The 27870-nt window shown below is 41.6% G+C and overlaps 1 protein-coding gene across 4 annotated transcripts; it reads left to right on the top strand.

The window, feature by feature from the left end:
• Nucleotides 1-27870, top strand: LOC125320477. 4 transcript variants are annotated; one of them, XR_007201127.1, is made up of 8 exons: nucleotides 788-866; nucleotides 3833-4003; nucleotides 13209-13331; nucleotides 15276-15347; nucleotides 17923-18011; nucleotides 19920-20012; nucleotides 20164-20259; nucleotides 27355-27430. XR_007201127.1 is itself a non-coding variant. In XM_048292849.1 (7 exons), the coding sequence occupies exons 2-7, from the start codon at nucleotides 3892-3894 to the stop codon at nucleotides 27541-27543; spliced, it is 678 nt and encodes a 225-aa protein (XP_048148806.1). In that variant the 5' UTR covers nucleotides 1-176; nucleotides 3833-3891; the 3' UTR covers nucleotides 27544-27870. The 4 variants fall into 4 exon arrangements, 3 of the variants coding, with proteins under 3 accessions (XP_048148806.1, XP_048148805.1, XP_048148807.1); XM_048292849.1 differs by lacking the exons at nucleotides 788-866; nucleotides 20164-20259 and adding an exon at nucleotides 1-176 and having other exon boundaries at nucleotides 27355-27870; XM_048292848.1 differs by lacking the exon at nucleotides 20164-20259 and having other exon boundaries at nucleotides 27355-27870.

The raw sequence follows: 27870 nt of genomic DNA, 5'->3' as shown, positions 1-27870 counted from the left end.
ATATTATGGGTAAAATTCATGAATTGTCATCACATTCCTTGGGATAGGAGTGGTTATACAAATCAGTTCTCGGAAGTCATTAATATCATTAGCATATGTGTCACACATGCGTGGTGTGTCCTGGTGGTCGCACTGAGGAAGGCTCCTCTTCTTCCTCGGGAGTCTTTCTGATGAAGGTCAGTAATCTATCACAATGCACTTTTCACCTCTCTTTCTGGAGCATGCGCAGTCCTTTGTGGAATGATTCAGCAGGTTCTGTGTTGGTTTCAAGTAAATTATTGTTCCTCTAATCTTGACAAGATTAAGGTGAATCCTGCTTCTTAGGTTTTGTAATTAACACTTGCTGTCTCTTAATAGTTAACTCTGCTTACATGAGTTAACTATTGATCAACCATTTCTCATGAGCTCCCTAAAACAGAGGCTACAGTTCTACTTTTAATATGTTTATATTGCTATAAACCCAGTCTCTGCACATGGCTCAGCCTTGGAAGAATGACAGAAAACAAGAGCAATGTTAGTGACATAAAATATAGGAACAGAATACACAGAACTAGTGGCTAAAAATTCGCATGCAGTTCTAGGCACAAAATCTTCTGTGGCATCTTATAGAAACAGACATTTAAAAGTTTGTTCCTGCAATTTCCAACACTCCTGTAATTCCAGGAGCAGTTAGAACCATTAGAATGTGTATATAAACGAAAGTATGTAGAGATCTAGGAGATTAGGTCCACGTCAGACTTTTGTTTTATTCAGAGGTTTGGCTTCCTGCCCTCCCTTCAGGCAATAAATTGGCTGTAACAGAGCTGCTTCTAGCCTTTTGTTCAGTAGAAGTATCTCAGCAGAGACAAAAACACACACGAACTAAGGTAAGCAAGAGTGGAAGATTACAGCAGGGTTAAATAATTTAAGATAATATCAGAATGTTTGTTGAGATTCTATGAAATAGCAATTTTTTCAGTTGTCTTTAAAGTTTTCTTAAAAAATCTCTTCATGTATTTTATGTGTATTTTTGTGTATTCCTCTGCCTAGTTTAGATGATAGATTTTGTAAAATCTTATTTGAGAGAGACTATAAACCTCATTTTTTATTAGCTATAGGATGCTAAAGATTCTTTTTAATCAACTGTTAAATTGGAACAAACTTGGAGGAGTTTCTTACTATCTTTGCTAGCAGACTAACAGCTGCAACTCAATACACTCAACAAAAACAGTTCTGACCCTGTAAGGATCTTAGACATATCTTGTTATGAATTTATCAATACAATATGAGATAATATTTGGGACATACCACCATATGAATGAACTTCAAAATTTTAAATGTTGTTTTCATGTACTGAATTTAGTTTTATGATCACATGTGTCTTGGGGTTAAGTGAAAGCAAGAGTGAAGGCTAAGAACAAACTATCACTAAGGGGGCAAGAGAGGCTATGTAACAGATTTTCTTTGCTGTCTTCATATCAAGGAATTCATATAATCTATGTAATACAAAAAAATTTCAAATTTTCTCTGCTTTTAGTGTGATCATGTTGTCATTGGCCATAAACATACTCACTAATACCTGATTTCAGCAGTTTAAAGAGCTTTAATTCCCTTGTTCTTAGCTTAGATGCAAAATGAAATGAATCAGATCCAAGTTTCCAAAACAGTGGTTGACATGTCTGCAGCCGAGAACAATATCCAGATCTTCCTAGTCCTCTTCAATGTATACATTACAGAAGAGAGAAAAGGAAGAAATAGGTATGAAAGATCTTAAGATACAGAAATCAACATAGGGAGATATACACAGCATAAAAACTATGACAAAGAATGAAAAACGTGGGCTTGGGCAACATCTATATAAGAACATGTCATGACAGGAAAGGTCTATTGAAATGGGAGTATTTATATGTCACTCAGTCTTAAGGAATATATGAGGCATTTCAAGGTGTGAAAGCTTCTGTTATTTGTTGTAGGGAGTTTTATTGTTCTGGAGACCCAACAGAAGTGAAGTTCCACCATAGACTTTTCTATTTTCTACTTGTTTAAACAAGACAAAATAAATAAACTTTAGCACTGTCCTTAAGAACATCACTTGTCCATCATTCATCATAGAAAGTTTCTTAAGAATTTATCCACTGCCTAAATATATTTCTGAAAATATCTTTGAGCTGTTCTTGCCCTCTTCAGGAATCCTTCAGTCCTGACTTGTCAACATTCTCCTTTTCTTACAGTTGTGAGTGTAAGTAATGCAGGTGCAAGACTCTAAACATAGATAAAAATCAGGAATTGAGATCTTCAGAACTTCTGATCAAGAGCAGCCAAACTAGCATTACACTTGTTTTCAGTAGGAATCTTGAGTAAGTGATTGTCTGTTCTTGAGCCTCTTAGACCTAGCAAAGTCTGAACGCTTTGTTAATGAGCACCGACAGACTTACATCTCTCAAGATTCACAAGGTGGTATTACTGTCCAAACACACCACAGAGCCCGATTCAGGTAGAAGTTTCCAGAGACCAGGTTCCAGTTAGGGCACAAAGAATGTTTTCTTTTGTTGAGAATGCTCAGTGATAAAGCAGTTTCAGCAAGATGAGGAAGACCCAGGCCTTTCTTTCTACCTCTGACTACAAGTTATCAGATACTCAAAATCCAAGACCTATTTACTAGGAAGAGCAATCCCATATAGTAAGTGTTTCACTTTTCAGTGTCCTAACTGAATGTTGTTATAACTAGAGTTGAAGAGAGTGAATAAGAGCCTTAGTTATCCCTTTTAGTCTATTAACAAGAGAATTGACAGGGACAGAAGTCTTTAATTTAATGTAAAAATTTAATATGAAGTTTTGTATCAGGGAAGTGAACCAAATCAGAAAACAGAACTGCCCTACCCTTCCTTGGGTGAATTTAGAAGCCATTACACTTGCGTCAGAGCCATGATCTCTCTCTCTCTGGCCTACCAGATATTTAGTTAGTCCATGCAAAGCTGCACGGGGCTAAAATTGTACCCACCTTTACTTGGTTCATTCACCAGGATACCAGACAGAATTGAAGCTCCTTGTTTTCTTTGGTCTGCACTTGTCATAAAGACTTGTCATAAACAGGTGACTTCAGGAGAGCATGTAGACTTCAGAACTTCAGTTTCCCTTTCTTCAAACCGAAGTAAGGTCTTTAGCTTTTCTGAAATGCAGTGATTTAACTTGCAACTTCAGGATATCTTGATAGCCGCCTGTGTGGTTTCACCACCAAAGTAGTTAATATTTTTAGACATCAACCTCTCCTTCAGATATCTAACCTTACTGATATCCCTTAATAATTATAATATATTCCTCAAATTTCCAAATTCCAGTCCTCAAGATTTCCTGAACCTTGGTTTAAGATTGCAATATACTGCATATACCTCTGAGAGTCAGATTATGCTGTGTTCAAGTTAGCATCATTTTCAATCACTTATGAATACTTTGACAATTATCTTAGACTGAATTCACAAAATGAATGTGATTTTTCAATTCAGTTAGTAAAATGTAGCTAACTTCCTATGATTGACAAACATAAAGAAATTGAAGTCACAAACACTGCTTATGTCTTATCTAAGGGGAAGTCTTTCAAAATATATTCTTTCAACACAGCTGTGTTATCCATGTTAGCATGCGTCTTAGTGGAAGTTTAGAACAGTTAACTGATTTGCCATCACTGGAAACACACTGTTCTTGCTTTGCAAGTCAAAGGCTTGGGTCATGCAAGCAGTCAAACATTTATTGAGTTTATCTGCTTCCATTAACTGTCATTTATCAAAATTATATTTGAAAATTTGTTTCTCAATGGAAACACAAAGTCCTGTGACAAATTCTAACTCTACTTTAGGACTGGAAAAGGAAGTCAACTGATGTCATCATCATCAGTATTTCTTGAGTGCCTCTGCAATGCTGCTCCGCTCAGGCCGTGAAAAGCCATATCAAATTCCTCTCCATGGAAGCCAGTCTGTGGAGAAGCAATTACTGCTTACAAATATGAGAACAGCTCATGGAAAGCCAGGTAACTCTTACCTGAGTGACAGGTATGTCTGTTATCTTGAAGAGAATATTCCAATCCAAGGTAAAATCCAATGAAATTAAGCATGTGGAACAATTTTTCTGTAATGTTGTCAAAAATAAAAATACTTGGTGAAAACAAGACCTCAAAAGCTACCTTTAAAATAACCAGAACAACAATACTCCTTAAAATACTGACATTAGATTTTTCTCACCACCATGTTCAGACCAGTAGTTCCTTACGTACAAATGTACCTCCCTGGGAAAGAGTGAATGACATAAGCAGACCTGCCAAAAATTTTAGTGTGGGCGCTGCACTAGTTCTTGTAATTCTAGTTATAAGTAAAATTCTTACACTATAACTTCTACAATACACAATTTTTGAAAGGTTTGCTGTATTGATTATTGTAGCTGTTGTCCTGTTGCTTTTTAGAATAACCCATCATTTTTTTCTGGAAGCCTGATCACCAGTTGCCTTTGAAGAGAAAACCAATCATAAATTAGCTAGGCATGTAATCAAAGGTCCAACACAGAACTTGCCACTTCTGGAGGATGTGACTCAGGCTGTCAGAATGTGCATCATCCTTCTCTTTGATTGCATGTGCAGAGTTTCTGCTCATCCTAAACAGGCTGGAAAGAAAACTTCTTGGAAAAAACGTAATTTTTTCAAAATACTTGCTTAAATACAGATGTTCCAGATGAGGTATCTCTATATAAAATAAGTAACAAAGTTTTTGGTGAAGTCAGACATTCCTAGAACATTATGCCACTGCTGGTGCATTCTGTGTATCCTGTTGTTTTGCTTGCCTAATTATTCTGGCAAAGACGGAATTTTTTGTCTTGGAGCATACCCTGAAGCTCTGTGTGATCTCAGAAATGTCTTAACTGCATTTGAAAGTATCAAACCTCTTCCAGTAAAACGATGTTCAGCTGAACATAATCAAAATTGTTCCTTAGAGTGTTATTCTGTAGGTGTCTGACATCCAAGTGTCTGGATATCCAGAACAGCACAGTTGTGTTCAGGAGTGAAAGGGAACAATTTCCCTCCTGGCAGCTTTCAGCTAGAAAGACCTGGGGGTTTTTGTTTTATTTTCAGTAAGAGATGTCTGATCCCCCAAATAAATGCTGCTGTTTTAGGCAGCTGTATGCACTCTGACCTAAAAGTCCTGTTGATACCCAGATCCAATTTTCAAAATGCATAATTGGGAAATGGGCAAGTACTTACCTATGAAATACAGGAAACTAGTCTATAAACAGTATGCTGCAGAGAAACATTCCCTACTTTACCTCTTCTTTTCTTCATAATGAAGCTTACAACTTTATTTTTCACATCTCTCCATTCAAAGACTTCTGTGAACAGCCTTGCTTTGGCTCAGGCTTCCCACAAAGCTCCATTGGCTACTTGTCTCGGTTTTGAAAGACAGGTGTCTGCTAAGGAAGGCAGAGGCCCCCCTTGAAGTGGCAGATATAACCCCTTTTCCCTCCAAGTTATTATATTTTGAAATCAAGAGCCTTTAGGCAAAGATGTGGGAAATAGGAATAACAGTTCTTTACTATATATATATATATGTATATAACCAGTCAAACAAAACAACAACAACTATGGCAGTAACAGCAATCACAAACCCAGTCCCAGCCTTCTCGGCTGTCAGGCCCTTTCCCCTCGGGTGCAGTTCCGCTCGCAGCCGGCAGGGGCGCTGGCGGCTCCCGGTGAGCAGGGCAGGTGCGATGGTTCCCCCGCGGCTGCAGGGGGCGCTCCGGAGCGAGCTCGGGAAACCCGCGGCTCTGGTGCCCTGGGATCCCGGGAAGGGATGGGACAAAGGCTTCACAAACCGCTGGGCAGCCGATCCCGGACTCTCAGGAACAGCAGGCTGGAATGGCAGGGACGAACGCAAATCCCGGGTGGCAGACGAGATGTATCCAGATGGGAGAACCCCACGGAGGCCCAGGCAGGCAGGGCGAGCAGGGCTACAGCGTAGCGAAAGCTCGAAGCAGCAGCGGGGCAGGGCAGCCACAGCCCGGTCTCCAGCAGGCCAGGGAAAGCGGCTTTTGGGGTCCCGGCGTTGTTTCCAGCAGGAAGAAAGAACGGCCAAAAAGAAAGCAGCAGCAGCTCCTTCCTCTGCAGCTTCTCTCTCCGGACGCTCAGAGCGAACTGTCCCCACACCCAGGTGTAGACAAAGGAGTAGCCAGGCCCGCCCCACTCCCCTTTTTGTCTTTCTTAAGTACAGCTATTTGTCCCCTATCCACATGCATATGGGAGAAAATTCCTTTAACAGGAAAACCTAAGACTAAACTAAAACCCCAACATTATCCACCCCGAATTTTTTCCCATACTAACATGTTACATGAAACTTAACTTTTTTTTAACCATATAAATCTATGCATTACCCAAATTATATACAAATATGCATGCTGATATTGATACAAGTACAGAGCCATGGGTAGTTCACCCTAAAACAAGGTCCTCTTGAGGTAAGCATCGGGTCTCTCCATCCTTTTGCATCACCCACCAGGTGCAACCTGGTCCCTGAGCAAAAACAACCCCACGGATGGGTTTGTCTTTGCTCAAGGCAGACTTTACCCAAACAGTTTTTCCAAGCATACCTCTCATGTGCACCACTGGAACCTTATCTCCATCTGTTGTTTGTAGGGGTTCGCATTGGGCAGGGCCTGCTCAGCTGGTGGAGCCTCGAGTGTTAACTAACCAGGTGGCTCTTGCTAAATGCATCTCCCAGTTTTTGAAAGTCCCCCCACCCAGTGCCTTCAAGGTGGTTTTAAGCAGTCCATTACACCGCTCAACCTTCCCAGCTGCTGGTGCATGGTAAGGGATGTGGTACACCCACTCTATGCCATGTTCTCTAGCCCAGGTGTTTATAAGGCTGTTCTTGAAATGAGTCCCATTGTCAGACTCGATTCTCTCAGGGGTGCCATGCCTCCAAAGGACTTGCTTTTCCAGGCCCAGGATGGTGTTCCGGGCAGTAGCATGAGGCACAGGGTAGGTCTCCAGCCACCCAGTGGTGGCTTCTACCATTGTGAGCATATAGCGCTTGCCTTGGCGGGTTTGAGGCAGTGTGATGTAATCAATCTGCCAGGCCTCCCCATACTTGTATTTGGACCATCGCCCGCCATACCACAGAGGCTTCACCCGCTTGGCCTGCTTGATCGCAGCGCATGTCTCACAATCATGGATAACCTGGGAGATACTGTCCATGGTTAGATCCACCCCTCGGTCTCGTGCCCACTTATAGGTGGCATCTCTGCCCTGATGACCTGAGGCATCATGGGCCCATCGAGCTAGGAACAGTTCTCCTTTATGTTGCCAATCCAAGTCTATCTGGGACACCTCTATTTTCGCAGCTTGATCTACCTGTTTGTTGTTACGATGTTCTTCATTAGCCCGGCTCTTGGGGATGTGAGCATCTACATGACGGACCTTCACGGATAGCTTCTCTACCCAAGTGGCAATGTCTTTCCACTCCTCAGCAGCCCAGATTGGTTTTCCTCTGCGCTGCCAGTTTGCCTTCTTCCACCTTTCCAGCCAACCCCACAGAGCATTGGCTACCATCCATGAATCAGTGTAGAGGTAGAGCTTTGGCCACTTCTCTCTTTCAGCTATGTCCAGAGCTAATTGGACAGCTTTGAGCTCAGCAAATTGGCTCGATCCACCTTCTCCTTCAGTAGCCTGTGCAACTTGTCGTGTGGGGCTCCATACAGCGGCTTTCCATTTCCGGCTAGCGCCTACAATTCGGCAGGAACCATCAGTGAAGAGGGCGTATTGTCTTTCACTCTCTGGTAGCTCGTTATATGGTGGGGCTTCTTCGGCACGTGTCACCTGCTCCTCTTCTTCTTCAGAAGATAACCCAAAAGTCTCACCTTCCGGCCAGTTTGTAATTATTTCCAAGATCCCAGGGCGACTTGGGTTTCCAATTCGGGCGCGCTGCGTGATGAGGGCAATCCATTTGCTCCAAGTAGCGTCGGTGGCGTGATGCGTGGAGGGAACCTTTCCTCTGAACATCCACCCCAGCACCGGTAGTCGGGGTGCCAGGAGGAGTTGTGCCTCTGTGCCGATTACTTCTGAGGCAGCCTGGACTCCTTCATAAGCTGCCAGGATTTCCTTCTCTGTGGGAGTGTAGTTGGCTTCAGATCCTCTGTAGCTTCGGCTCCAGAATCCCAGTGGTCGGCCCCGAGTCTCACCAGGCACCTTCTGCCAGAGGCTCCAGGACAGACCATTGTTCCCGGCTGCAGAGTAGAGCACGTTCTTCACCTCTGGTCCTGTCCTGACTGGGCCAAGGGCTACGGCGTGAGCAATTTCCTGTTTGATCTGAGTGAAGGCTTGCTGCTGTTCAGGGCCCCAGTGGAAATCATTCTTCTTGCGGGTAACCAGGTAGAGAGGACTCACGATCTGGCTGTACTCGGGAATGTGCATCCTCCAGAAACCTATGGCGCCTAGGAAAGCTTGTGTTTCCTTCTTGTTGGTCGGTGGAGACATTGCTGTGATCTTATTGATGACCTCAGTGGGAATCTGACGTCGTCCATCTTGCCACTTTACTCCCAGGAACTGGATCTCTCGGGCAGGTCCCTTGACCTTGCTCTTCTTGATGGCAAAACCAGCTTGCAGGAGAATTTGAATTATTCTCTCTCCTTTCTCAAACACTTCGGTTGCGGTGTTCCCCCACACAATGATGTCATCAATGTACTGCAGATGTTCTGGAGCCTCACTCTTTTCTAGTGCAGTCTGGATCAGTCCATGACAGATGGTGGGACTGTGCTTCCACCCCTGGGGCAGTCGGTTCCAGGTGTACTGCACGCCCCTCCAGGTGAAGGCAAACTGAGGCCTGCACTCTGCTGCCAGAGGAATGGAGAAGAATGCATTGGCAATGTCAATAGTGGCGTACCACTTTGCTGCTTTGGACTCCAGCTCGTACTGGAGCTCCAACATGTCTGGCACGGCAGCGCTCAGCGGTGGAGTCACTTCATTCAGGGCACGATAGTCCACAGTCAATCTCCATTCCCCGTCAGACTTGCGCACAGGCCAGATGGGGCTGTTGAAGGGTGAGTGGGTCTTGCTGACCACCCCTTGACTCTCCAGCTCGCGGATCATCTTGTGGATGGGGATCACAGCATCTCGATTTGTCCGATACTGCCGGCGGTGCACTGTTGAGGTGGCAATTGGCACTCGTTGCTCCTCCACTTTCAGGAGCCCAACTGCAGAAGGATTCTCAGATAGTCCAGGCAGGGTGTTCAATTGCCTAATGCCCTCTGCCTCCACAGCAGCAATCCCAAATGCCCACCTGAGTCCTTTTGGGTCTTTGTAGTAGCCATTCCGGAGGAAGTCTATGCCCAGAATACACGGGGCCTCTGGGCCGGTCACAATCGGATGCTTTTGCCACTCCTTCCCAGTCAGGCTCACCTCAGCTTCCAAAAGGGTCAACTGCTGTGATCCCCCGGTCACCCCAGCGATGGATACAGGTTCTGCCCCCACATGTCCCGATGGCATTAAAGTACACTGTGCCCCAGTATCAACCAATGCATCATATTTTTGTGGCTCTGATGTGCCAGGCCATCGGATCCACACCGTCCAGAAAACTCGGTTCTCCCGTGCCTCTTCCTGGCTAGAGGCAGGGCCCCTCTAGCCCTGGTTATCATTCTTTCCCTGGGCGTACATGCTCGAGGTACCTTCAAGGGGATCCGACATATCATCCTCCCTTCTGTAATACCTGGCAGCTCGGTCACGGGAGGCTGAGGCTACCTTCACCTTAGTGGAACCCCCTCGGTTAGTGCCTCCCTCCTTGAGTTCACGCACCCGCGCTGCCAGGGCAGAGGTGGGTTTCCCATCCCACCTTCTCATGTCTTCCCCATGCTCACACAGGAAAAACCACAGCTCAGCTCGTGGGGTGTACCCTCTCTCTCTAGCAGGGGGACGACGGGCTCTGACTTGGGGGCCTGTGACTCGCACTGGTGCCACACTGACCCTCCTCATCTCCTCCCTCATCTCCTCCCTCATCTCCTTCATCTCCTCTTTGAGGTCCTGGACCACAGCGGAGACATGAGCTTTCAGCGGGCCATTGATCATGCTGTCATAATGCCTGAGCCTGTTGGCAACAGAGCCCACTGTTTCTCGGGTATTGTCAGCATCAATCGTTGCAATGAAGGTGGTGTATTGTGATGGCCCTAGCCTTGCCAGGTTCCACATCATCTGTCCTGTGCACCTGACCTTATCGGGGTCATTATCATGCTGTCCATCCTTCCCAAAGAGTACCTCTAATATTGCCACCTCTCTTAGCTGTTGGATCCCTTGCTCAAGTGTCTTCCACTGCATTCTATGATGATACTCCTGCATTCTTTCTTTGTGAATGAACCTTTCTCTCACACTCATTAAGAGCCGCTCCCAAAGAGAGAGAGGCCCTGGCTCCCTCACAAATATCTGGTCCACACCTGGGTCCTGGGTCAACGATCCCAGATACCTTGCCTCACCACTATCCAGTTGCACGCTTGTGCCCATAAGGTCCCAAACCCGAAGCAGCCAGGTGGTATAAGGCTCACGCCCCCTTCGCACAATGTCGTTTCGCATAGCACGGAGACTGTCGTGCGACAGGGACTCAGTGATGACTTCTGGCTCTGGCTCTCCTGCTGGTTGTGAGGGCCCTGGTTGCCCATCATCATTAACTGGTCGTACTGATTTGGTCTTATACTTCCTCCTTTGCACAGGGGCGACTGCTGCTGGCTGTGGTTGTCCTTGTGGTTCAGCTGAAGCCTGGACGGTTGTAACATCCGTGGGTTCCACTGCTGCACCATCGGACTCACCCTCTTTGGGGCAGGGAGAGGGTTTTTCACTAGCTGAGGAGGTGTATTCCCTTAGCAATTGGCATATCTCCTGGCGCACCTGGCCCATCTCCTGGCATATCTCCTGGCGCACCTGGCCCATCTCCTGGCACATCTCCTTGCGCACCTGGCCCATCTCCTGGCATATCTCCTGGCGCACCTGACCCATCTCCTGGCATATCCCCTGGCGCACCTGACCCATCTCTTGGCACATCTCCTGCATCCCTTTTGCCAGTACCCCCACCCAGTTTGGGTAGTCCATTTCTGAGGTGGACTGTTGGGCAGTATCAGTCTGTGGGGCGGGATCTCTAGTGTCTGGGGCTGTGGCAGGCTCTGCCTCTGGGGTAGGATCTCTAGTGTCTGGGGCCGTGTCAGGCTCTGGGGCAGGATCAGGCTCTGGGGTAGGAACTCTACTCTCTGGGGCCGTGTCAGGTTCTGGGGCAGGATCTCTAGTCTCTGGGGCTGGTGTCCGGGTAGATATCCAAGCCAATCTCAACTTATCCTTGAATGCTAAATAGAGTAGGCCTATCAGCAGCAGATGGTTAGTATTCAGAGGGAATTTAAACCCTTCGAAAATTGATGGGGTGGGCCCAAAGAACTGGTTGAGGGGTTGGGAGAAAACTTCCCCTGGTGTCATTTCCTCACAGAAGGTACCATTGTTAACATAACCCCAAAAACATGTGCTCAGTGTGTGATAGCTGTTTATCCATGTGCCCACATTCCGGAGGAAGTTAAAAACCCATGAATTCCTCACCTTCTCGACCCATAACGCAAGCTGGATAACAGCAATGGTAGCCTTAGTCAGAGGACCCATATTCAAGTAAGGAGCTGCAAAGGGGAAGAATATAGCCACGGCTACATGCCACCCAAACCAGGGTAAACTAGACCACATAGTGCTGCCTAACAAGGTTCCAATATCCAGCACACAAAATAAAGTTATCGAGGAACTGTTATTCCTTTTTCACCTCTATCTCTTAATGCCCTCAGGCCCCACGTTGGGCGCCAAGATCTGTCTCGGTTTTGAAAGACAGGTGTCTGCTAAGGAAGGCAGAGGCCCCCCTTGAAGTGGCAGATATAACCCCTTTTCCCTCCAAGTTATTATATTTTGAAATCAAGAGCCTTTAGGCAAAGATGTGGGAAATAGGAATAACAGTTCTTTACTCTATATATATATGTATATAACCAGTCAAACAAAACAACAACAACTATGGCAGTAACAGCAATCACAAACCCAGCCCCAGCCTTCTCGGCTGTCAGGCTATTTCCCCTCGGGTGCAGTTCCGCTCGCAGCCGGCAGGGGCGCTGGCGGCTCCCGGTGAGCAGGGCAGGTGCGATGGTTCCCCCGCGGCTGCAGGGGGCGCTCCGGAGCGAGCTCGGGAAACCCGCGGCTCTGGTGCCCTGGGATCCCGGGAAGGGATGGGACAAAGGCTTCACAAACCCCTGGGCAGCTGATCCCGAGCTCTCAGGAACAGCAGGCTGAAACGGCAGGGACGGACGCAAATCCCGGGTGGCAGGCGAGATGTATCCAGATGGGAGAACCCCACGGAGGCCCAGGCAGGCAGGGCGAGCAGGGCTACAGCGTAGCGAAAGCTCGAAGCAGCAGCAGGCAGGACAGCCACAGCCCGGTCTCCAGCAGGCCAGGGAAAGCGGCTTTTGGGGTCCCGGCGTTGTTTCCAGCAGGAAGAAAGAACGGCCAAAAAGAAAGCAGCAGCAGCTCCTTTCTCTGCAGCTTCTCTCTCTGGACGCTCAGAGCGAACTGACCCCACACCCAGGTGTAGACAAAGGAGTAGCCAGGCCCGCCCCACTCCCCTTTTTGTCTTTCTTAAGTACAGCTATTTGTCCCCTATCCACATGCATATGGGAGAAAATTCCTTTAACAGGAAAACCTAAGACTAAACTAAAACCCCAACACTACTCTAAGTCTACTCATTCACCAGCCAACTGCAAACGTGGACCCACTCTCCCATGTTCAAACTCATCCTGTTCCCATTAGTCTTTAGTCTTTTTCAACACAGCTATCTGCACGTTGCCCACCATCCCTCTTTTCACGCTACCCTCAGGTTCTTGGTTTGGAAGCTGTTTTGTCAAACTCAAGTTTTCACATCTTATCTCTCTGCAAGTTTGAGATACATATTTTCTGCTCACTGGCATAACCTTCTAAGCAAAAAAATACTTATTTTCCTTCTTCACACTGACATCAAGCCCCCAAAACAGCTGCTTAAGCCCACTGTGAAACTTCTCATACATGTTGGCTATACTGCTCATAGTTCAAATATACATAGATTATCAAGTTAAGATTGTTAAGAAATCACACTTAATCTTTTTCTAATGAAATGTTGCCATTTTTCTGTTGACAGTAAAATTAATTACAACTCATTTTTTATTAGTGTTCAGCCTGCGAGAAACAGTGAAATGTTACATACTAACTGAAGACTCAAAAACAGTGCATTTTGACATAGATGAAGATGGTCATCATGAAATATCTACCAAGGATTCACAATCCCATGAAGGTAGTGTTCTTTATGTACCAAAACTCGCCAACTGTATATATAGTACTCAGAACATTTTAAAATGTACTGTTATGTACATTTTATTATGTAATTTGTCCAGCCCTGGGCCCCTCACTCCAGGAAAGACATGGAGGTGCTGGAGCATGTCCAGAGAAGGGCAACAGGGCTGGTGAAGGGTCTGTAGCACAAGTCCTTTAAGGAGCATCTGAGGGAGCTGGGGGTGTTTAGCCTGGAGGAAAAGAGGCTCAGGTGTGACCTTATCACTCTCTACAACTCCCTGAAAGGAGGGTGTAGCCAGGTGGGGGTCAGTTTCTTCTCCCAGGTAACAAGAGACAGGATGAGTGGAAATGCCCTCAGGTTGTGCCAGGGGGGCTTTAGATTAGATATTAGGGAAAATTTCTCTACTGAAAGTGCTGCCAAACTCCGGAACAGGCTGCCCAGGGAAGTGGTTGAGTCGCTACCCCTGTAGGGATTTAGGTGTGTGGATGTGGTGATTAGGAACATGGTGTACTTGGCAGTGTCAGATTAGTGGTTGGATTCAATGATCATAAGGGTATTTTCCAACCTAAATGATTCTATGATCCTATTCTCTGTAGACATTACTTTATACTGGATCTGAATGAATATTGATAATGATAAAAGAAAACTTTTATCCTGATTTACAGCAGGTACCTAATATACATAAATGACAAGATTATATTGTTCACACTCATTTGACTTAGCAGGAAAGTCCAGACTAAAGAGAGAGAAAGGAAGGATAATCCTCAAGAACAAGTGCAAAATGGAGAAAATTAGAGCACAATTTGGAATTTGTGGGGTTATTTTATTTTTCATGAAAGTCTTTTGTCTCAAATGGGGTTTCTCTATTTGACACCAAGGATGTTATCACAGCTATCATCATGCGAACACTTGTTAGAGGATGTAATGTTGGTAGAGAAGAGATAAATAATATCAAATGCAGTTATTCTAGAATGATGCAATTATTCTAGAATGGTACAATTTCCAATATTTGAAAGTAGGGAAAAAACCCAATAAAACATATTTTTGACAAAACCAGAGGAGAAAGTCGAAATCTTTAAGTTAGCTATTGAATTACTAAAACTTTTAGTCTATTAAATTGTGAATAATAACAGCTGCACTGACAGGGTACTTAAGTGTGCTTTATGTATTTTTCAGTATCTTTTTCTTGATAACTCCATAGAATTTTGAAGTCACTCAGACAATTAGTATTGTTATTTTATGAACAGAACCAAAACCTGTATAGGTATACAATGGAAGCAGTTTGTGAACAGATACATAGTCTGACAAGCCTAATGTAGAAGATAGTGATACTCCTAGAAGACAAAAATAAAAAAAGGAAATTCTGTGTAATATTATTGTGCACACAAGCACCACAGACATATATTCATGATGCAGTTAGGACAACATAATATTAGGTACCAGTTGTAACCAGGATGTTTGTGATTTTGACCTGAAGTGGGTGATGTTTTCCCCAGCTGACTGGCTGTGTGATTCAGGCTGTAGAAAAGCCAGAAACCACCTGCTATTGTTACCTGTTACCTCCCAATCTCGTACATTTCGTATTAAGGTCCTCACTTTCACTGCCAAGGCACTTCAGGCTCCTCTTTAACAGCACACTAGGCTTTACATCTGGTCACCAAGCTCTTGTTTCTCAGGTGCATTCTCTGTAGCAAAAGATATTTAAGCAATCAATACACTTTTTAGACTCAGACTTCACGGTACCTGTTCACAAGTCTAACTGTACAGCCCTCCAGGGTTAAATGAATTCAGAAACCCTCAAGAAAAGAAATCTGATGTCTGTTGCTATTATACACTCCTTCTCAGATTGTTTCAAAACAATTCTTTAAATAATCTGTATTATTTTTAAATTTGAGGAATGTAGCTCTCTAATTCCACATATTTGTTAAATACATTCTATTTTAGATATTGCGTGGTTAAGCGTGTTCACAAGGAATGAAGCAGCAGTTACTGATAAGCCTCTTGTGGGAATAAAAGGTATCATCTCTTTGTTAGGGTGTGGTTATGAAGATACATTTGAGAGTAGGAAATGAAGGTAGTAGTATTTTACACATAAACTTGACATTAGAAGTAACATATTGTACCAGGTTTTTCACTTAGCTCACATTACTGGACAGCTCTAGAAATAAAAGTGCCTTTCTGTGTTCCGTAAGAAGAAATCTTCAAAGTTACAAAATTTTCAAATTAGGAGTAGTGGCTTGGACTGAACACAAATGCATATAAGGAAATAAATTGCGTGCAAACTAGAACATACAATTTGTTTTGTGGAAAAGTGTTGGTGTTCTATTGCTCTATTGCATATGAGTCTTAACTAGCAAAGACCTGTTTTAGCAGGACAGGAAAACCAAAAAGAAGTGAATATGAAGAAAGAGGAGGCACACTTTTGGAACTTTCATATTGCACACGTGAGAAATGATTGAGAAAATCAAAGATATATTAGTTCAGGTATTACAGTGGAAGAAAAACGCACTCTAATTCCAGCCATTGAGGGCTCCTGTAACCGATGAGAACAAATATCCATCTGGTCCAGTACTGCACCTTGAAGAAGGGCCAAATGAGGATTTCTAGGGAACAGTATAAAAATATTGATATCCTCCCAAATCCCAAAGCTTTGCATTTTAGGGATATCCCAAGCAAGAAGTTATTTAATTTATTTAATTTCAAGACATTTTATTTGCATGAATTTTAAAATTTCCCCTTAGACACTGGTGAGGTTTTAGTGACCAGAGAGATGAGGTAATTCATTCATAAGCCATCAGAGAGTGGAAGCATCACGTATGCAATCATGGAAAGGTCCCTTACTTTCATTGCCATTCACTGGCTGTCTGATAGACCACTTGTCATGTCTTTCAGAGGCGATAGAGAAAGTTGGGCTCCTTTGGACTTCCTTAGACTAAACAATGTGCAAGCAAGTCACAATAAAAGCTATTGATGGAGAAAGCCAAGGATAGTTAGGATACAAGTCATGTTGATAGATGTCCCTGGTCAACTGGATGGACTCCTGCATACCTTTTTTGTTGTCACTCTTTCTTCCAAATGAGAATACTCTTGACTTGGATAAGAAGTTTCTCTTGCCTGTTGATGTGTCTCTTTAAATGCCCCAACTGAAATTGGACAATTGCAGCTGAGGCAATCTAAGGTGATGTCACAAAAAGTAATAAAAATGACAGAATTGTAGACCTAGTCTACTATATCTATCTGAATACCCATGTAAACTGAGTAAAGCACACTCAGTTTAGCCTAGAGAGTTTTTTCTCAATTTTTGACAAGGATTTTAATGCTATTTTCGTGCTATAGCTATCTCAGAAAATTTGCTTCAGAAGAATAATACAAAAGCATTATAGTCAAGGAAAGTTAAGGCAATTAAAATCAGGGCCATGAGCAGCTAAAATTAGTCAGGTGGGATTAATATGGTCTGCTAATTCTGAATATACTTCAGAGGCTAGAAAATGCCTTTGGTAATACATAAAAAAACCCCAAAGTCCTTAACTACAGCTGTTAATGCATAAAAATCTAACATCTTTAAAATTTGTATTCAGTTGCTGCAGTGGTAAACATATAGATCAACTGCCACTTTCTTTTATATTTTTTGCGTTAAATGGTACGCTTGAGATACTTCTAAAAGCACAAGTGGTATTATTTGAAATAAGTCTGAAAGTCAGTCAGATAGGTATAGCCTCACTGAGTAGTCATTAATGTAATGGGTTTTGCCAGGTAGTGCTCTTGTGTGCTGTATCCGCTGGCCAAGGGTACCTTTGTTTACTTTTCGCTGAGGCCTTGAAGTACCAGAAAGTAGCAACGAGCATTGTCAGTTTATCAGGCTGAAGAATGTCCCATATTACTGATATTGTCTTACTTCCTGCAGCTGAAAAAACGGTATTTGCTCAAAAATTGAATTAATCCAATGCATTCACAATTATGATAGTAGGAGGATTTTGATCTAGAAACATACAGAAAATAAAAGGGAAATAATTCTACATTTTCCATAGTGACATATACATAGTCAAGTATATACCATAAACCTGTTTATTACACAAATGTGTTATCTATCTACTGCATATGCCTTTGTGGTTTATATTAATGTATAACTGATATTTCACACATTGAATATAAAAGTAGAGAAATAAAATGTATATATTGTATATATATGTATATATGTATATATATTGTATATATATATGTATATATATATATACACATATACATATATATGTATACATATGTATATATGTATATATGTATATATAAATGTATATTTATATACATATATATGTATATATACATATATATGTATATATACATATATATGTGTATATATATACATATTTATATACATATATATATATGTATATATGTATATATAAATGTAAATTTAAAGCCTCACAGAGGAATAGGCTTTAAACACTTTAGACAAGAGAATGGTATCAAAAGTGATTTTATTTATTTCCATTCCTATGCCGATAAACGAATGTTTTCTCTTTGTACTGTATTCAGCTCTGCTTCATTTAATAAAGTAATACATTATTACAGTATTCTCCTCTGTGTAAAACAGATTCAAAAAATTTGGTGATCCTCACACAGAGATCAAAGCTTAATGAATTTGTTCTGTTGTGCAAGGGTAAGAAGCATCTGTCTCTGAAGGTAAGAAGTCATTTATTTTCTTTATAACATGGGGGTGCTCTTCCTTACTATGGGAAAATTTCCCCCACAGACCTTTTCAAATTCACTTTACTTACCACCTTCCACATTTCATAACTTCCAAGTACATCCCTTTATTCTGTCTTGGTAAATACTCAGAGAAGGTTATTGCAAAAATTTTTGGGTTGGGTAGTTGACTACTGCGACTAGAAGACAGTCAGGGATGTTGGGGTCCAGTCTCTGTGGAGGAAGAGGGAGCTTCTTAGCCAGAACACATACAGGAAAATAAGAGGGGAGTAAACAGCAGGAATCTTGCCTTGGAAAGAGATGAGTTTAAATGGAAATTATTTTCTTCCAATGAACCCACATTACAAGATAAGGAATGTGATGAAAAGAAAACACAGCTGAACATCCTGTTTCAAGCATTTACTGGTGTCTAAGCATCCTCATTTTCTCCAGTCCTGTGAAGGTTTGTTTCTGATAGGAAGAGAAGGCAAGCATAGTCTTCCCTAGTGAGGGATTATAACCATTGTTAAAATCTGTCTGAGGAAGAGTGCTACGTTGCAGTTTACCCTCTTAAGAGCAAAGGTCCAAGAAGCTCTGTTTACACAGGTATTTTGAGATAAAGAATGACACTTCATCTAATGTCAGCCATGCATGATGGTGTAAAACACCAAATGCTTCCTCAAAAAGTCTTGGATGTTTTTCATTTGTTTTTAACTTACAAACAACTATAAAATCTATTTCCTGAATTTTTCTAGGGAAATGTATGGTGTAATATTACCGCAGGCCTAGGCCCTAGGGTATATCACCGTGTCCTGCAGCCATAGGGAGGAGGAGGAGGAGAGAAGATCCAGCAGGCAGGAATTGTGCAGCAAGATTGATGATTTTAATTATTTTACAAACTCTTTTATAGACTTTTTTCTTCATAGTCTAATTGGACAAAGGATCAGCCACCCCTTGGGGTGATTGGCTAAAATCCTAAAACATCCATTTTCAAAATATTTTTCTACTATACCATAAACAAGACTTTTCAAGGCTGCAGGTGTTTGGTTGTTCACATACTCTGCTACCTCTTCTGTGAGAGAGAAAAATCTCTCACGGGCTTAGAAAATAGCAAGAAAATCCTTGCTAGCAGCATTTTTGTATCTACAGTGTAAGATGCATACATTATATTAATAGCCTATTACTCACAGAGAGGGATTTTCCTTTCTGTCCCTAAAACAGCAACTATTTTAAAAGGATTTTTCTGATTCAGAGGTTACTTTTTCATAAATTAGTTGTTTGAAGGGTGTTCCAGCAAATCAGGAGAAGAACTGAGTGTGTTGAGCCCTAATGGGTTTTACTTTCCAATGGGCTATTTTAAGATTCCCAGTCATACCAGATTATGTTTCTTGACGTAATTGAAAGCAGTTCTTATCGGAAGATGAGGTAAGATATACTTGGTGTCTACCAAATACGTGAAAACCTTGGAATGATCACAGACCTTTCTTTTTCCAGCACAATACAAATAATTTCCCTAATCCCAACAGGAATTCTGGTATGGAACACGACAAGGCTTCTTATCTGGAATAAAGTTTTGTTATCCTGGTACAATATGGTTTGATCAGGGCTGCATTTCTAAATAGAATCTGGGCATTAAACAGTGTGAAGGACTGCCTTGAGTATTTGCTTTCAACCCAATTCATTTTGCTTTGCAAATGGTAAAGGAGAAATATAGTAATAGAAGTTTTTCAAGAAATTATCAATTTATTAATTTTGGATAATTTGAATGTAATAATTAATGAACTTCAAAAAAATAGTTTTCTTTAGAATTAATGCCACATTTGAAGGGTTTAAAAAGCAAAATATGAAGAAAAAATTACCAAATTAAATTACAAAATTAACCAATCTGTGTGGTTGTAAACACAGGTCTTAAAAGCATCCTGCTCAGAGCCAGATTATCCTTCAATGGAGAGATGCAATATGAAAACATGCAACCATGAAGATCCTGACTTTAAACAGGTATAAATCATGATCAAACAAATAAAAACCTGTGTGTGAGACTGGGTATGCAAACATAGGTGTGTAAAAAGAGCTGCTAAATTCATCCTGTTACTCATTAAGTGACAAATTGCTTACTTTTCTTTCAACTGATCTTTTGTATTTTCCTCAGAAAAAGGAAAATAAGACATTTTCCCTTGACTTGTATTTATGAGAACATCCTTCAATCTCCAGGCAAAATACCTGACTTTCAGTTAAAACATGAAAGGTAGATATGTTTCTTGTATTATTATGCTTATAGAAAATGGAGGGAGATACAAAGTAGATTTCATCCAGTACCAATTCTTAGGCAAGACCTAGAAAATCTGGATGAGTGTATTAGCAGATCTAGAAGGATCAGATCGCAAAAGTTATGGCGTTTTAAGAACTAATGAATCCATCAGCCATAAACTTCTGGGAAATAATAAAGCCCTGTCTTATTTTCAGAATGATTTTCTTATTGTCAGATGATTATAAAACAGGAGTGATGCATTGTGGACAGAAATGCAGATAGCTGGGTCATTTCTTAACATGTTTTTGTGACAAAAGCTTGGTTTTGTTGGCTCTTCTCTAGATAGAAATGATAAAACATAGTACGCACATGGAGGAAATTATTTGCCCTTTAGGATATCTTACCTAGACATGTAAGGTTTAGACCTTAAAACTGAGAGAAAATGCAAAACTAAGGAAATGTAACTAATAGTAATTTCTATGTGGGTTTATTATTAGACTGAAAAGACAATCTTTCCAATTTCAATAGGCAAAATTAGAGCTATTTGGGCTCAGATAGTTTCAGAACTTCATAATAGGGACTGTGAAACCATGAAAACCTGAAATTCACAGCCTAAATTTTCTAAAATTTCTAACCTTTCTCCTAAACCAGAAATTATTAAATTACCAATTCTGAGAAATCAAAGTCTCTCTGAAATGGTTTTCAAAAGGTATGAGCTACACTACTAGTAATTAATGAACAAATCTCCTGAATTCTGGGCCTGGAAAATCTAAGTGGGTCCTTCAGTTTAAGTTCTGCTGATTACTCATCTGCCACTAATACTCCTTGGCTCCACACAGAAGGAGAAAGCAACAAAACTTAGGAAAATTACGAGGCAACTTCTAGTCCCCTCCTTGTATGCTGCAAACTATCACAGTCATATTGATTCTTGCAAATTATATTTCATACACTCTTTTATTTCAAGCACTTTGTTTTTAACATAAAAATACATGCCTTTTCTGTGGAGCTGTTCACAAAAAAAGACTTAGTGTCTTTATGCCTTCAAGTTTTGGAGGAACATCTGAAAGAGCTGTAACAGTTGGCTGTAGGGACATATTTATCACTTTGGGTTTTTTAAATATAGTTAAAATGAAAAATTCTTTCTGAGAACCCATTCCTTTCCTAACAAAATCTGGTCATCATGGTTTCTTGTTGATACCCTGAAATAGAAGAAAAAATGTTACTCATTTGTATGAGCAGAAATCAGAAGCCTGCACTTGAATCACATCTGGTGGGAGAAAGAGGCAAAATCATAGGCAACTCTGAATCATGAGATTCTTAATAAACCTTCTAAAATGAATGTACTGGTCAGTAAATATTTTCTGGTGTGATGAATAGAGCCTGCATTGTCCTTAGGATGAGAAAGTGTGGGAGTAGTGCACTGAGATGGAGAAATATTTCTCATGGATAATGACAATGCTATGCAAGGCTGGAATGTGATATTTAATCTGCTAGCTTTGAATAGTTAATCTTAAAGACAGTAATTTTCCTGGTTTTTATTTGAAGACTGCCAGTAGAATTATCAGAAACGTGAGAATCTGTGGACCCTGTTGTTATACCAGGAAGAGTTGCATATAGTGTTGTAAACATTCATTTCTGTAACCAAGGCTGTAGAAATATGGTTCACAATCACTATTACTTGAAACATCTTTTATTAAATTTAATAAAAATATTAATTAGGTTGTTATAACAATAAAATAATTTTTTAAATTTACAGCAAGTAATAATCTACAATAACATCAGATTCTGACTGGGGATTAAGTCAGCAAGGTAACACAGGTGACAACCAATATTTATTGCAATGCTGTTGTGGTAAGAATGGAAAACTGCACTGTAGACACAACTATGGCCACACACAGTTCACACAGTGGCAGCATCCCAGCCAGAGCAGCAGTAGAGAAGCCAACCCCAGCAATTCACTCAGGAGCATTTACTTATAACCGTGATTATTCTAGCTCTATAATAGAGCTAGAATATGTTTTTCATAATTAATAATATCATTGAAGGAAGTGCAGTTAACTGTGGGGTATGCCCAGCCCCTGCCCTGGAGGGATCTCTGCTGAGATAAGAGATTGCTCAATCAGCCAGCAGGACTCCCTGGAAAGGCAACCACTTCTGTGGTCACGGCGAGAAAAGACAGACCCACAATCCTTTAGGAGACCTTATGCAGATCCTTTGTAACCCATTGGCCTTTACCCTCTGACACCCACCCCCTCTATCCCTATAAGAGCTAGCCCCCTGCCCCTGCGAGGGAGAGTCGCTCATCCCTGGTTTTCCCCTTCGCTGGAGTACAGACCAATGAAGCTCCCTCGTGCAGAACCAGCCACACGAGCCTCTCGTCTCTCTCTGGCTTGGCCTGGAGGCTGCCCCGCAGAGCTGAGCTGGAATCATGAGCTGATAATCACTAAAGAGCTGACATCTCTGCAGGGGTCCTCCTGCCAGCAGCTGAGGGAAGACACCGGGCCTCGGGAAGACGATTCCTTTCAGGACCATCTCTCCAGACCGGTCGCCTCTTCCTCGGTCAGAGCTACTGACCCCATCTCCAGCTGTAATAGTTAACCACACAACAGGATGAACTAAGAGCTGCAGAACAGTATTTCCCTTTAGATCCTCCACGGAAAAGGTTTTCCCAGTTCCCCCACCCTTACACATATTTCTCCCTGTAAGCAAGAGAGCTCTCATTTTACCATTTTCATTAATTATGTGTAAATTTTTACTATTCTTCTTTTTCACTCTTCCAGAAGTGCAGGAATTAGTGAGTATATACTGGTTATCAAAGAAGTACATATCATCTTCAGTACATATCTCTAGTATCTCACTTCAGTGTAGTTTCTGTTCCTGTTCAACCATAATATTTTACTTGACCTATTACTACCCTCAGACTTTCGCAGATGTATTCTTTACTCTCTCAGCTTTTCTTAAGTACTAGTAGCACTCAGTTTTCCCTCAGTTTCAAATCTTCATGAATTAACACATTGCTTAAAAGATGACCAAAAGATAGAAGTCAACAATTTGAATCACTGGATCTGGCTGCTTCTCTTCAAGTTGTTCCTTGCTGGATAATGCAACGTTATTAGGTGATTGTATCTGGACAGCATTTTCCCAAACTTTTGACTGGAATACCCCAGCCTGGATGAACTGGAATGTGAAGGACTGCAGCTGTAAAAGTCCTATTAAGAGCTGTAAAAGTTTTTATTCTATAGTCCTCTCTATTTTACTGAATAGATTAATGAACCTAAATACGAGAGAGATTACACCAGAGGCTATGCGGTCATGAAAGACCTTATTAAGAGACTTACTCTTTACTCTAGTTAAGTAGGCCAAAATAAACTCTAAACAGGTAAAATCTGGCATGAAAGGCCCACTAAGATATCCTTGTTCAGAAGTTTTGACCTTGTAAGTAGTGACAATGTCATGTTTACTGTGCTTGGCAGCAGGCTGTGGGGGCACAGTCCTTTTTGGCACCCATCATGCAGCTAGAGGGGGTCTTCTTTTTTGGCTCTGAAAGTTGATTCATCTATTGAAAAGCCAAGGAGTGATCAGCAAACCTCACTCACCCTTCAGTAGTCATGTATGGCCAGTGTGGAAGACTGATGGAGGGTGAAAGTGGACTGTTCTGGGCTGAACAAAGTCACGCCACCATTGATGGCTGCTGTATCAGAGATTCTATACCTTCAGTATGAAAGGAATCAAAGGTGGCAGAGTGAATGCTACAGCTGATAATGCCAAAGCATTTTTCTTGATCCCCTTGGCAGCAGTGTGCAGGCCAAAGTTTACTTTCAGTGGAGTGATGTCCAATACACCTGGAGCTGACTGACCCAGGGCTGGAAGCACAGTCCTACCATTTGTCAGAACAGGACCAGCTGTAGTAAAAAAAAAGCACTGAGGTGTGCTGGCTCCAGTCAGCATCCAAGACCCTGCCCCAGATATTCACTCAGACCCACTCCCTGCCAGTGGACAGGGGAGAGAATAGCAAGAGCAAAAGTAAGAAAACTTTTGAGTCAAGAAAAAAACTCAGAAGCAAAACATATGTAGGTCAGAAAAACCATCACAAGTGATGCAAAAGTACTTAGTCATTTCCTCCCATAAGCAGACCAATGCCCAGCCAGTCTCTGAGCAGTAGCCTTCTTGGAAGCAAACACCCATTCCCTCAGCCTCACATTCTCCTTCCTCTATACCAGGCTTTATGACTGGCCATGATGTTACGTGGCATAGAGTATCCCTTTGCCCACTCTGGGACAGCTGTCCCAGCTGTGTCCCATCCTCTTGCCCATCCCAGCCTATTGAGGCTGAGTGGTCAGAAAGAGAAACGAGTGATGCTGTGCATGCACTGCACAACAACAGCCAAAATTTTTACTGGTGTGTCACCAACCCTGTTTTAGCCACAAACCACATAATTAATTTGTAATATCTTCCAAAGTCCATAACTTCTCTGATGTAATTGGGATGGCAGCTCAGTTTTACTAGTTCGCGTATCATCACTGTATGACTCGTGTCTCTTTGATCACGTGCTCATTTCCTTGCTTCATCTGAGGCAAAATGTAGATTGCAGTGTGGCCTATGCTCCTTTGTGTAATGTGTCAACACAAGATACTCTGTTTCAGCTGGCCTTCAAATCCATTCCTTTTTATCTTCTAGTTTCTTCCTAGTTTAGAGTGCAGCACTTTAACCAAGCTTGGAGTAATGCTCATTGTGCCATATTCAATCTGACTTCATATAACGTTGATTTTAAAACTTGTATACTACTCTCTCACATCTCTTTCTGTAGTTTCCATCACTGACATGTTTTTCTTTAGCCTGTGAAGACAATATTTGTAGCATTTTTCTGACATGAGCATATGTATTCTATTTCAAATGCATTGTGAATCACCTCTGGGACACGAATAAAGGTGTAATTTTTGTCATTAAGTGTGAAACTTAAGCTGCATATTGGTTCTTCATTTAATGCAATGGAAAACAAATGATCAGATTTTAACTAAAAATCAGTAGCTTTTTTCTTGGAATTTGCAAATTATCTTGACTGCTACTGTGGAAGCTGTCCTGCGGAGGACCTTATTCTGACAGTAGTCCACTACATTCTCCAAGTTTCCTCATCATCCTTCCTTACAGGTCATAATAGAAAATTTCCTCTGCCATGATTTCTTGCAAAACATTTTGTTCTTCAATGACCTGCTCCACCTCCCAGCCCTGATGGTGTTTCATTATGCTTCTAGTTGGAGTTCCTCTTTCTTCTTACATAATGTCATTCACCAAATCATTTTCCTCTTATAGTTTTCCATCTAATTTTCCATCATTTCATGCAGGTACAGCAGGTATTTTAAATTTCTGGATCTCAATCTGCTTTTGCAAGCATGTAATTTTTGCTTTCCATTTACAAGAGCCCATTGGATTCTCCCTTGTTCTAGCATGAATTTTGGCATTATACGTATGAATTCCTTGCTTCTGCAGGTTTTCTTTCAGCAAACATTCTTATTCCATTTATGTTTACTTTTTACCATTCCTAGTCCCTAGAAGGTATTTCATTCCCAAAGACAAATTTTCTTCAACTTTCTTAATAGTACTTTTAAAAACAGACTTGTTGGATTGAAGCTCCTGATACACTGTTGTTACATTGGCTTGATCAGGACAGAGTGTTTTAGCTGCTTCCCACTATAGCTTTGCTGATAATAGAAGGTGTGCCCTCAAGTTTCTTTCAGGTACTCTGCAATAACTGCAGGATATTTTCTTTCTATCTCCTGTTGTCATATGGGCTGAAAGAACACATTGCTCCTTCCATGGAAAGGTTGTTATTGACAATGCTGTAATCTGAGGCATAGATGGTACCTTTAAATGTGCTCCTGGTTTTCCTCAAGCATTCAGTTTTCTTTTAGAGGTCCTCTTAAGCTATGATAATACACCAGACTTGTCAGAGTTACAGAACTGTCTCATGGGTAGGATGAGAGTGTTCAAAGAGGTCACTTAGAAGGAAAGTTTAAATAGTTTGATTATGATACGTTCATTCTTTCCCAAAAGATACTATAAATTCCCTGCTCTCTGACAGGAGTTTGAGGAAACACAAATCTCAACCTTCTATTAGTTAATATTTTACTATTAGGAGCAGATAACTGTTCACACAGTATTCTCAGTGCACTCACACCCACACTCCAGAGGGTTTCAAGCAGCTGTGCACAGTCACACCCAGGAGCCCCAGTTTCAGGAGCTGTGTTCACATACACTGCCCTGTAATCTTTGTCCAGCTGTAGCAGCTGCTGCCCCCTTGGATGTGGTATGGATTACACGACCCGTGGTAGGTGCCAGAGGTGTGCTGGAGACCACTGGCAGGTTCAGCAGCCCTTTGGTGCCCCAAGCTTACTGGTTTCTGCAGATTTCAGCACATACTCTTCCTCTGTCCAGCATGAGGTGTTTTTGTAACTACTTCTCCATCCCCACCCTGAGGTGCCTAGTGAGCCCAAATACATACATACATAGACACACACACACACACACACACACACACACACACAAAGGAGCTCATTAGACAATAGCTATTGCTCCAGACATGAATCTCAAAAAAAGTGCATTGGAAACTAGAGATGTACTGAAAAGCCATAGGTAACAGAACAGTTGTTTAAGAGTAATTTCTACTGTAATATTCTAATTTTACTTCAAAAGAGGCAAGAAAAACTGTGGACTGACATTTTATTGCTAGTGGCAGTTGACAGGGTAGGCCTATAGTAAGAAAATAACCAGATGAAAAACCGAAGTTATTGTCATGACACTGGGGAAACTGTGCTGGTGTTTTTGTGAAGCAAAGGAATGCATCTGTTAGTCTGGTATTACTCAGTCCTTTGAGGGAGATGGGTATTATTTATTCATAGTTATCACAGAATCTATCCCAAAATGATTAGCTGTTGTCTAAGGTTTATTTAAAAATTGGTATATATGAGTCACTAGGGAAAAGCATAAGAAGCATAAAATACAACAAGCCAACAACATCCATGATTTTTGTCACATTTAACATTATAGAAAGGCATTAGAAATATAACGTGTTCTTTACTTTGTGTATTTTCACAGCTGAGTGAAGATAATAACTTTTTCATCATGCATTACCAAGGAGATTCAGTGCAGTTCCAATGCTATGAAGATACAAGTTACTATCTGTGTGTGAACGACGACTCACTTGATATTCGCAAGCTGGAAAACAAAGAACCCAATGAGGACAAAAAGTTTTACTTCAGGGTGTCATATTTACAAGAAAAGTAACTTGTCTATCTTTCAGTGGCCTAAGTGCCCATACAGCTCCTAAGAAGAGCAGGAAGTTTGAAATCAACTAATTTCTGTTTGAGCTAAATTCTTGCATTTTCATGATTTCTAAGTCACCAACATCCTTCATTTCTGTACTTTCAGTAGCAAAAGACGAAGGCTAAATTTGAAAAACATATGAACTCATCAGTCTCTGTGTCTTACCTACACAATTATGTTTTTAAGGAAACAAAATATTCTGGTACGGGAAAATATACAGGGGATATTTCAAGGATGGCAACAATAAAGAACATATATGAATATGATCATAAAATGTGCAGTTAATTC

This window comes from Corvus hawaiiensis, chromosome Z, assembly GCF_020740725.1.
Source record: "Corvus hawaiiensis isolate bCorHaw1 chromosome Z, bCorHaw1.pri.cur, whole genome shotgun sequence".
NCBI lineage: Eukaryota > Metazoa > Chordata > Aves > Passeriformes > Corvidae > Corvus > Corvus hawaiiensis.
The sequence above is the reverse complement of the archived record's forward strand: the minus strand, read 5'-3'. Positions and strand labels throughout refer to the sequence as shown.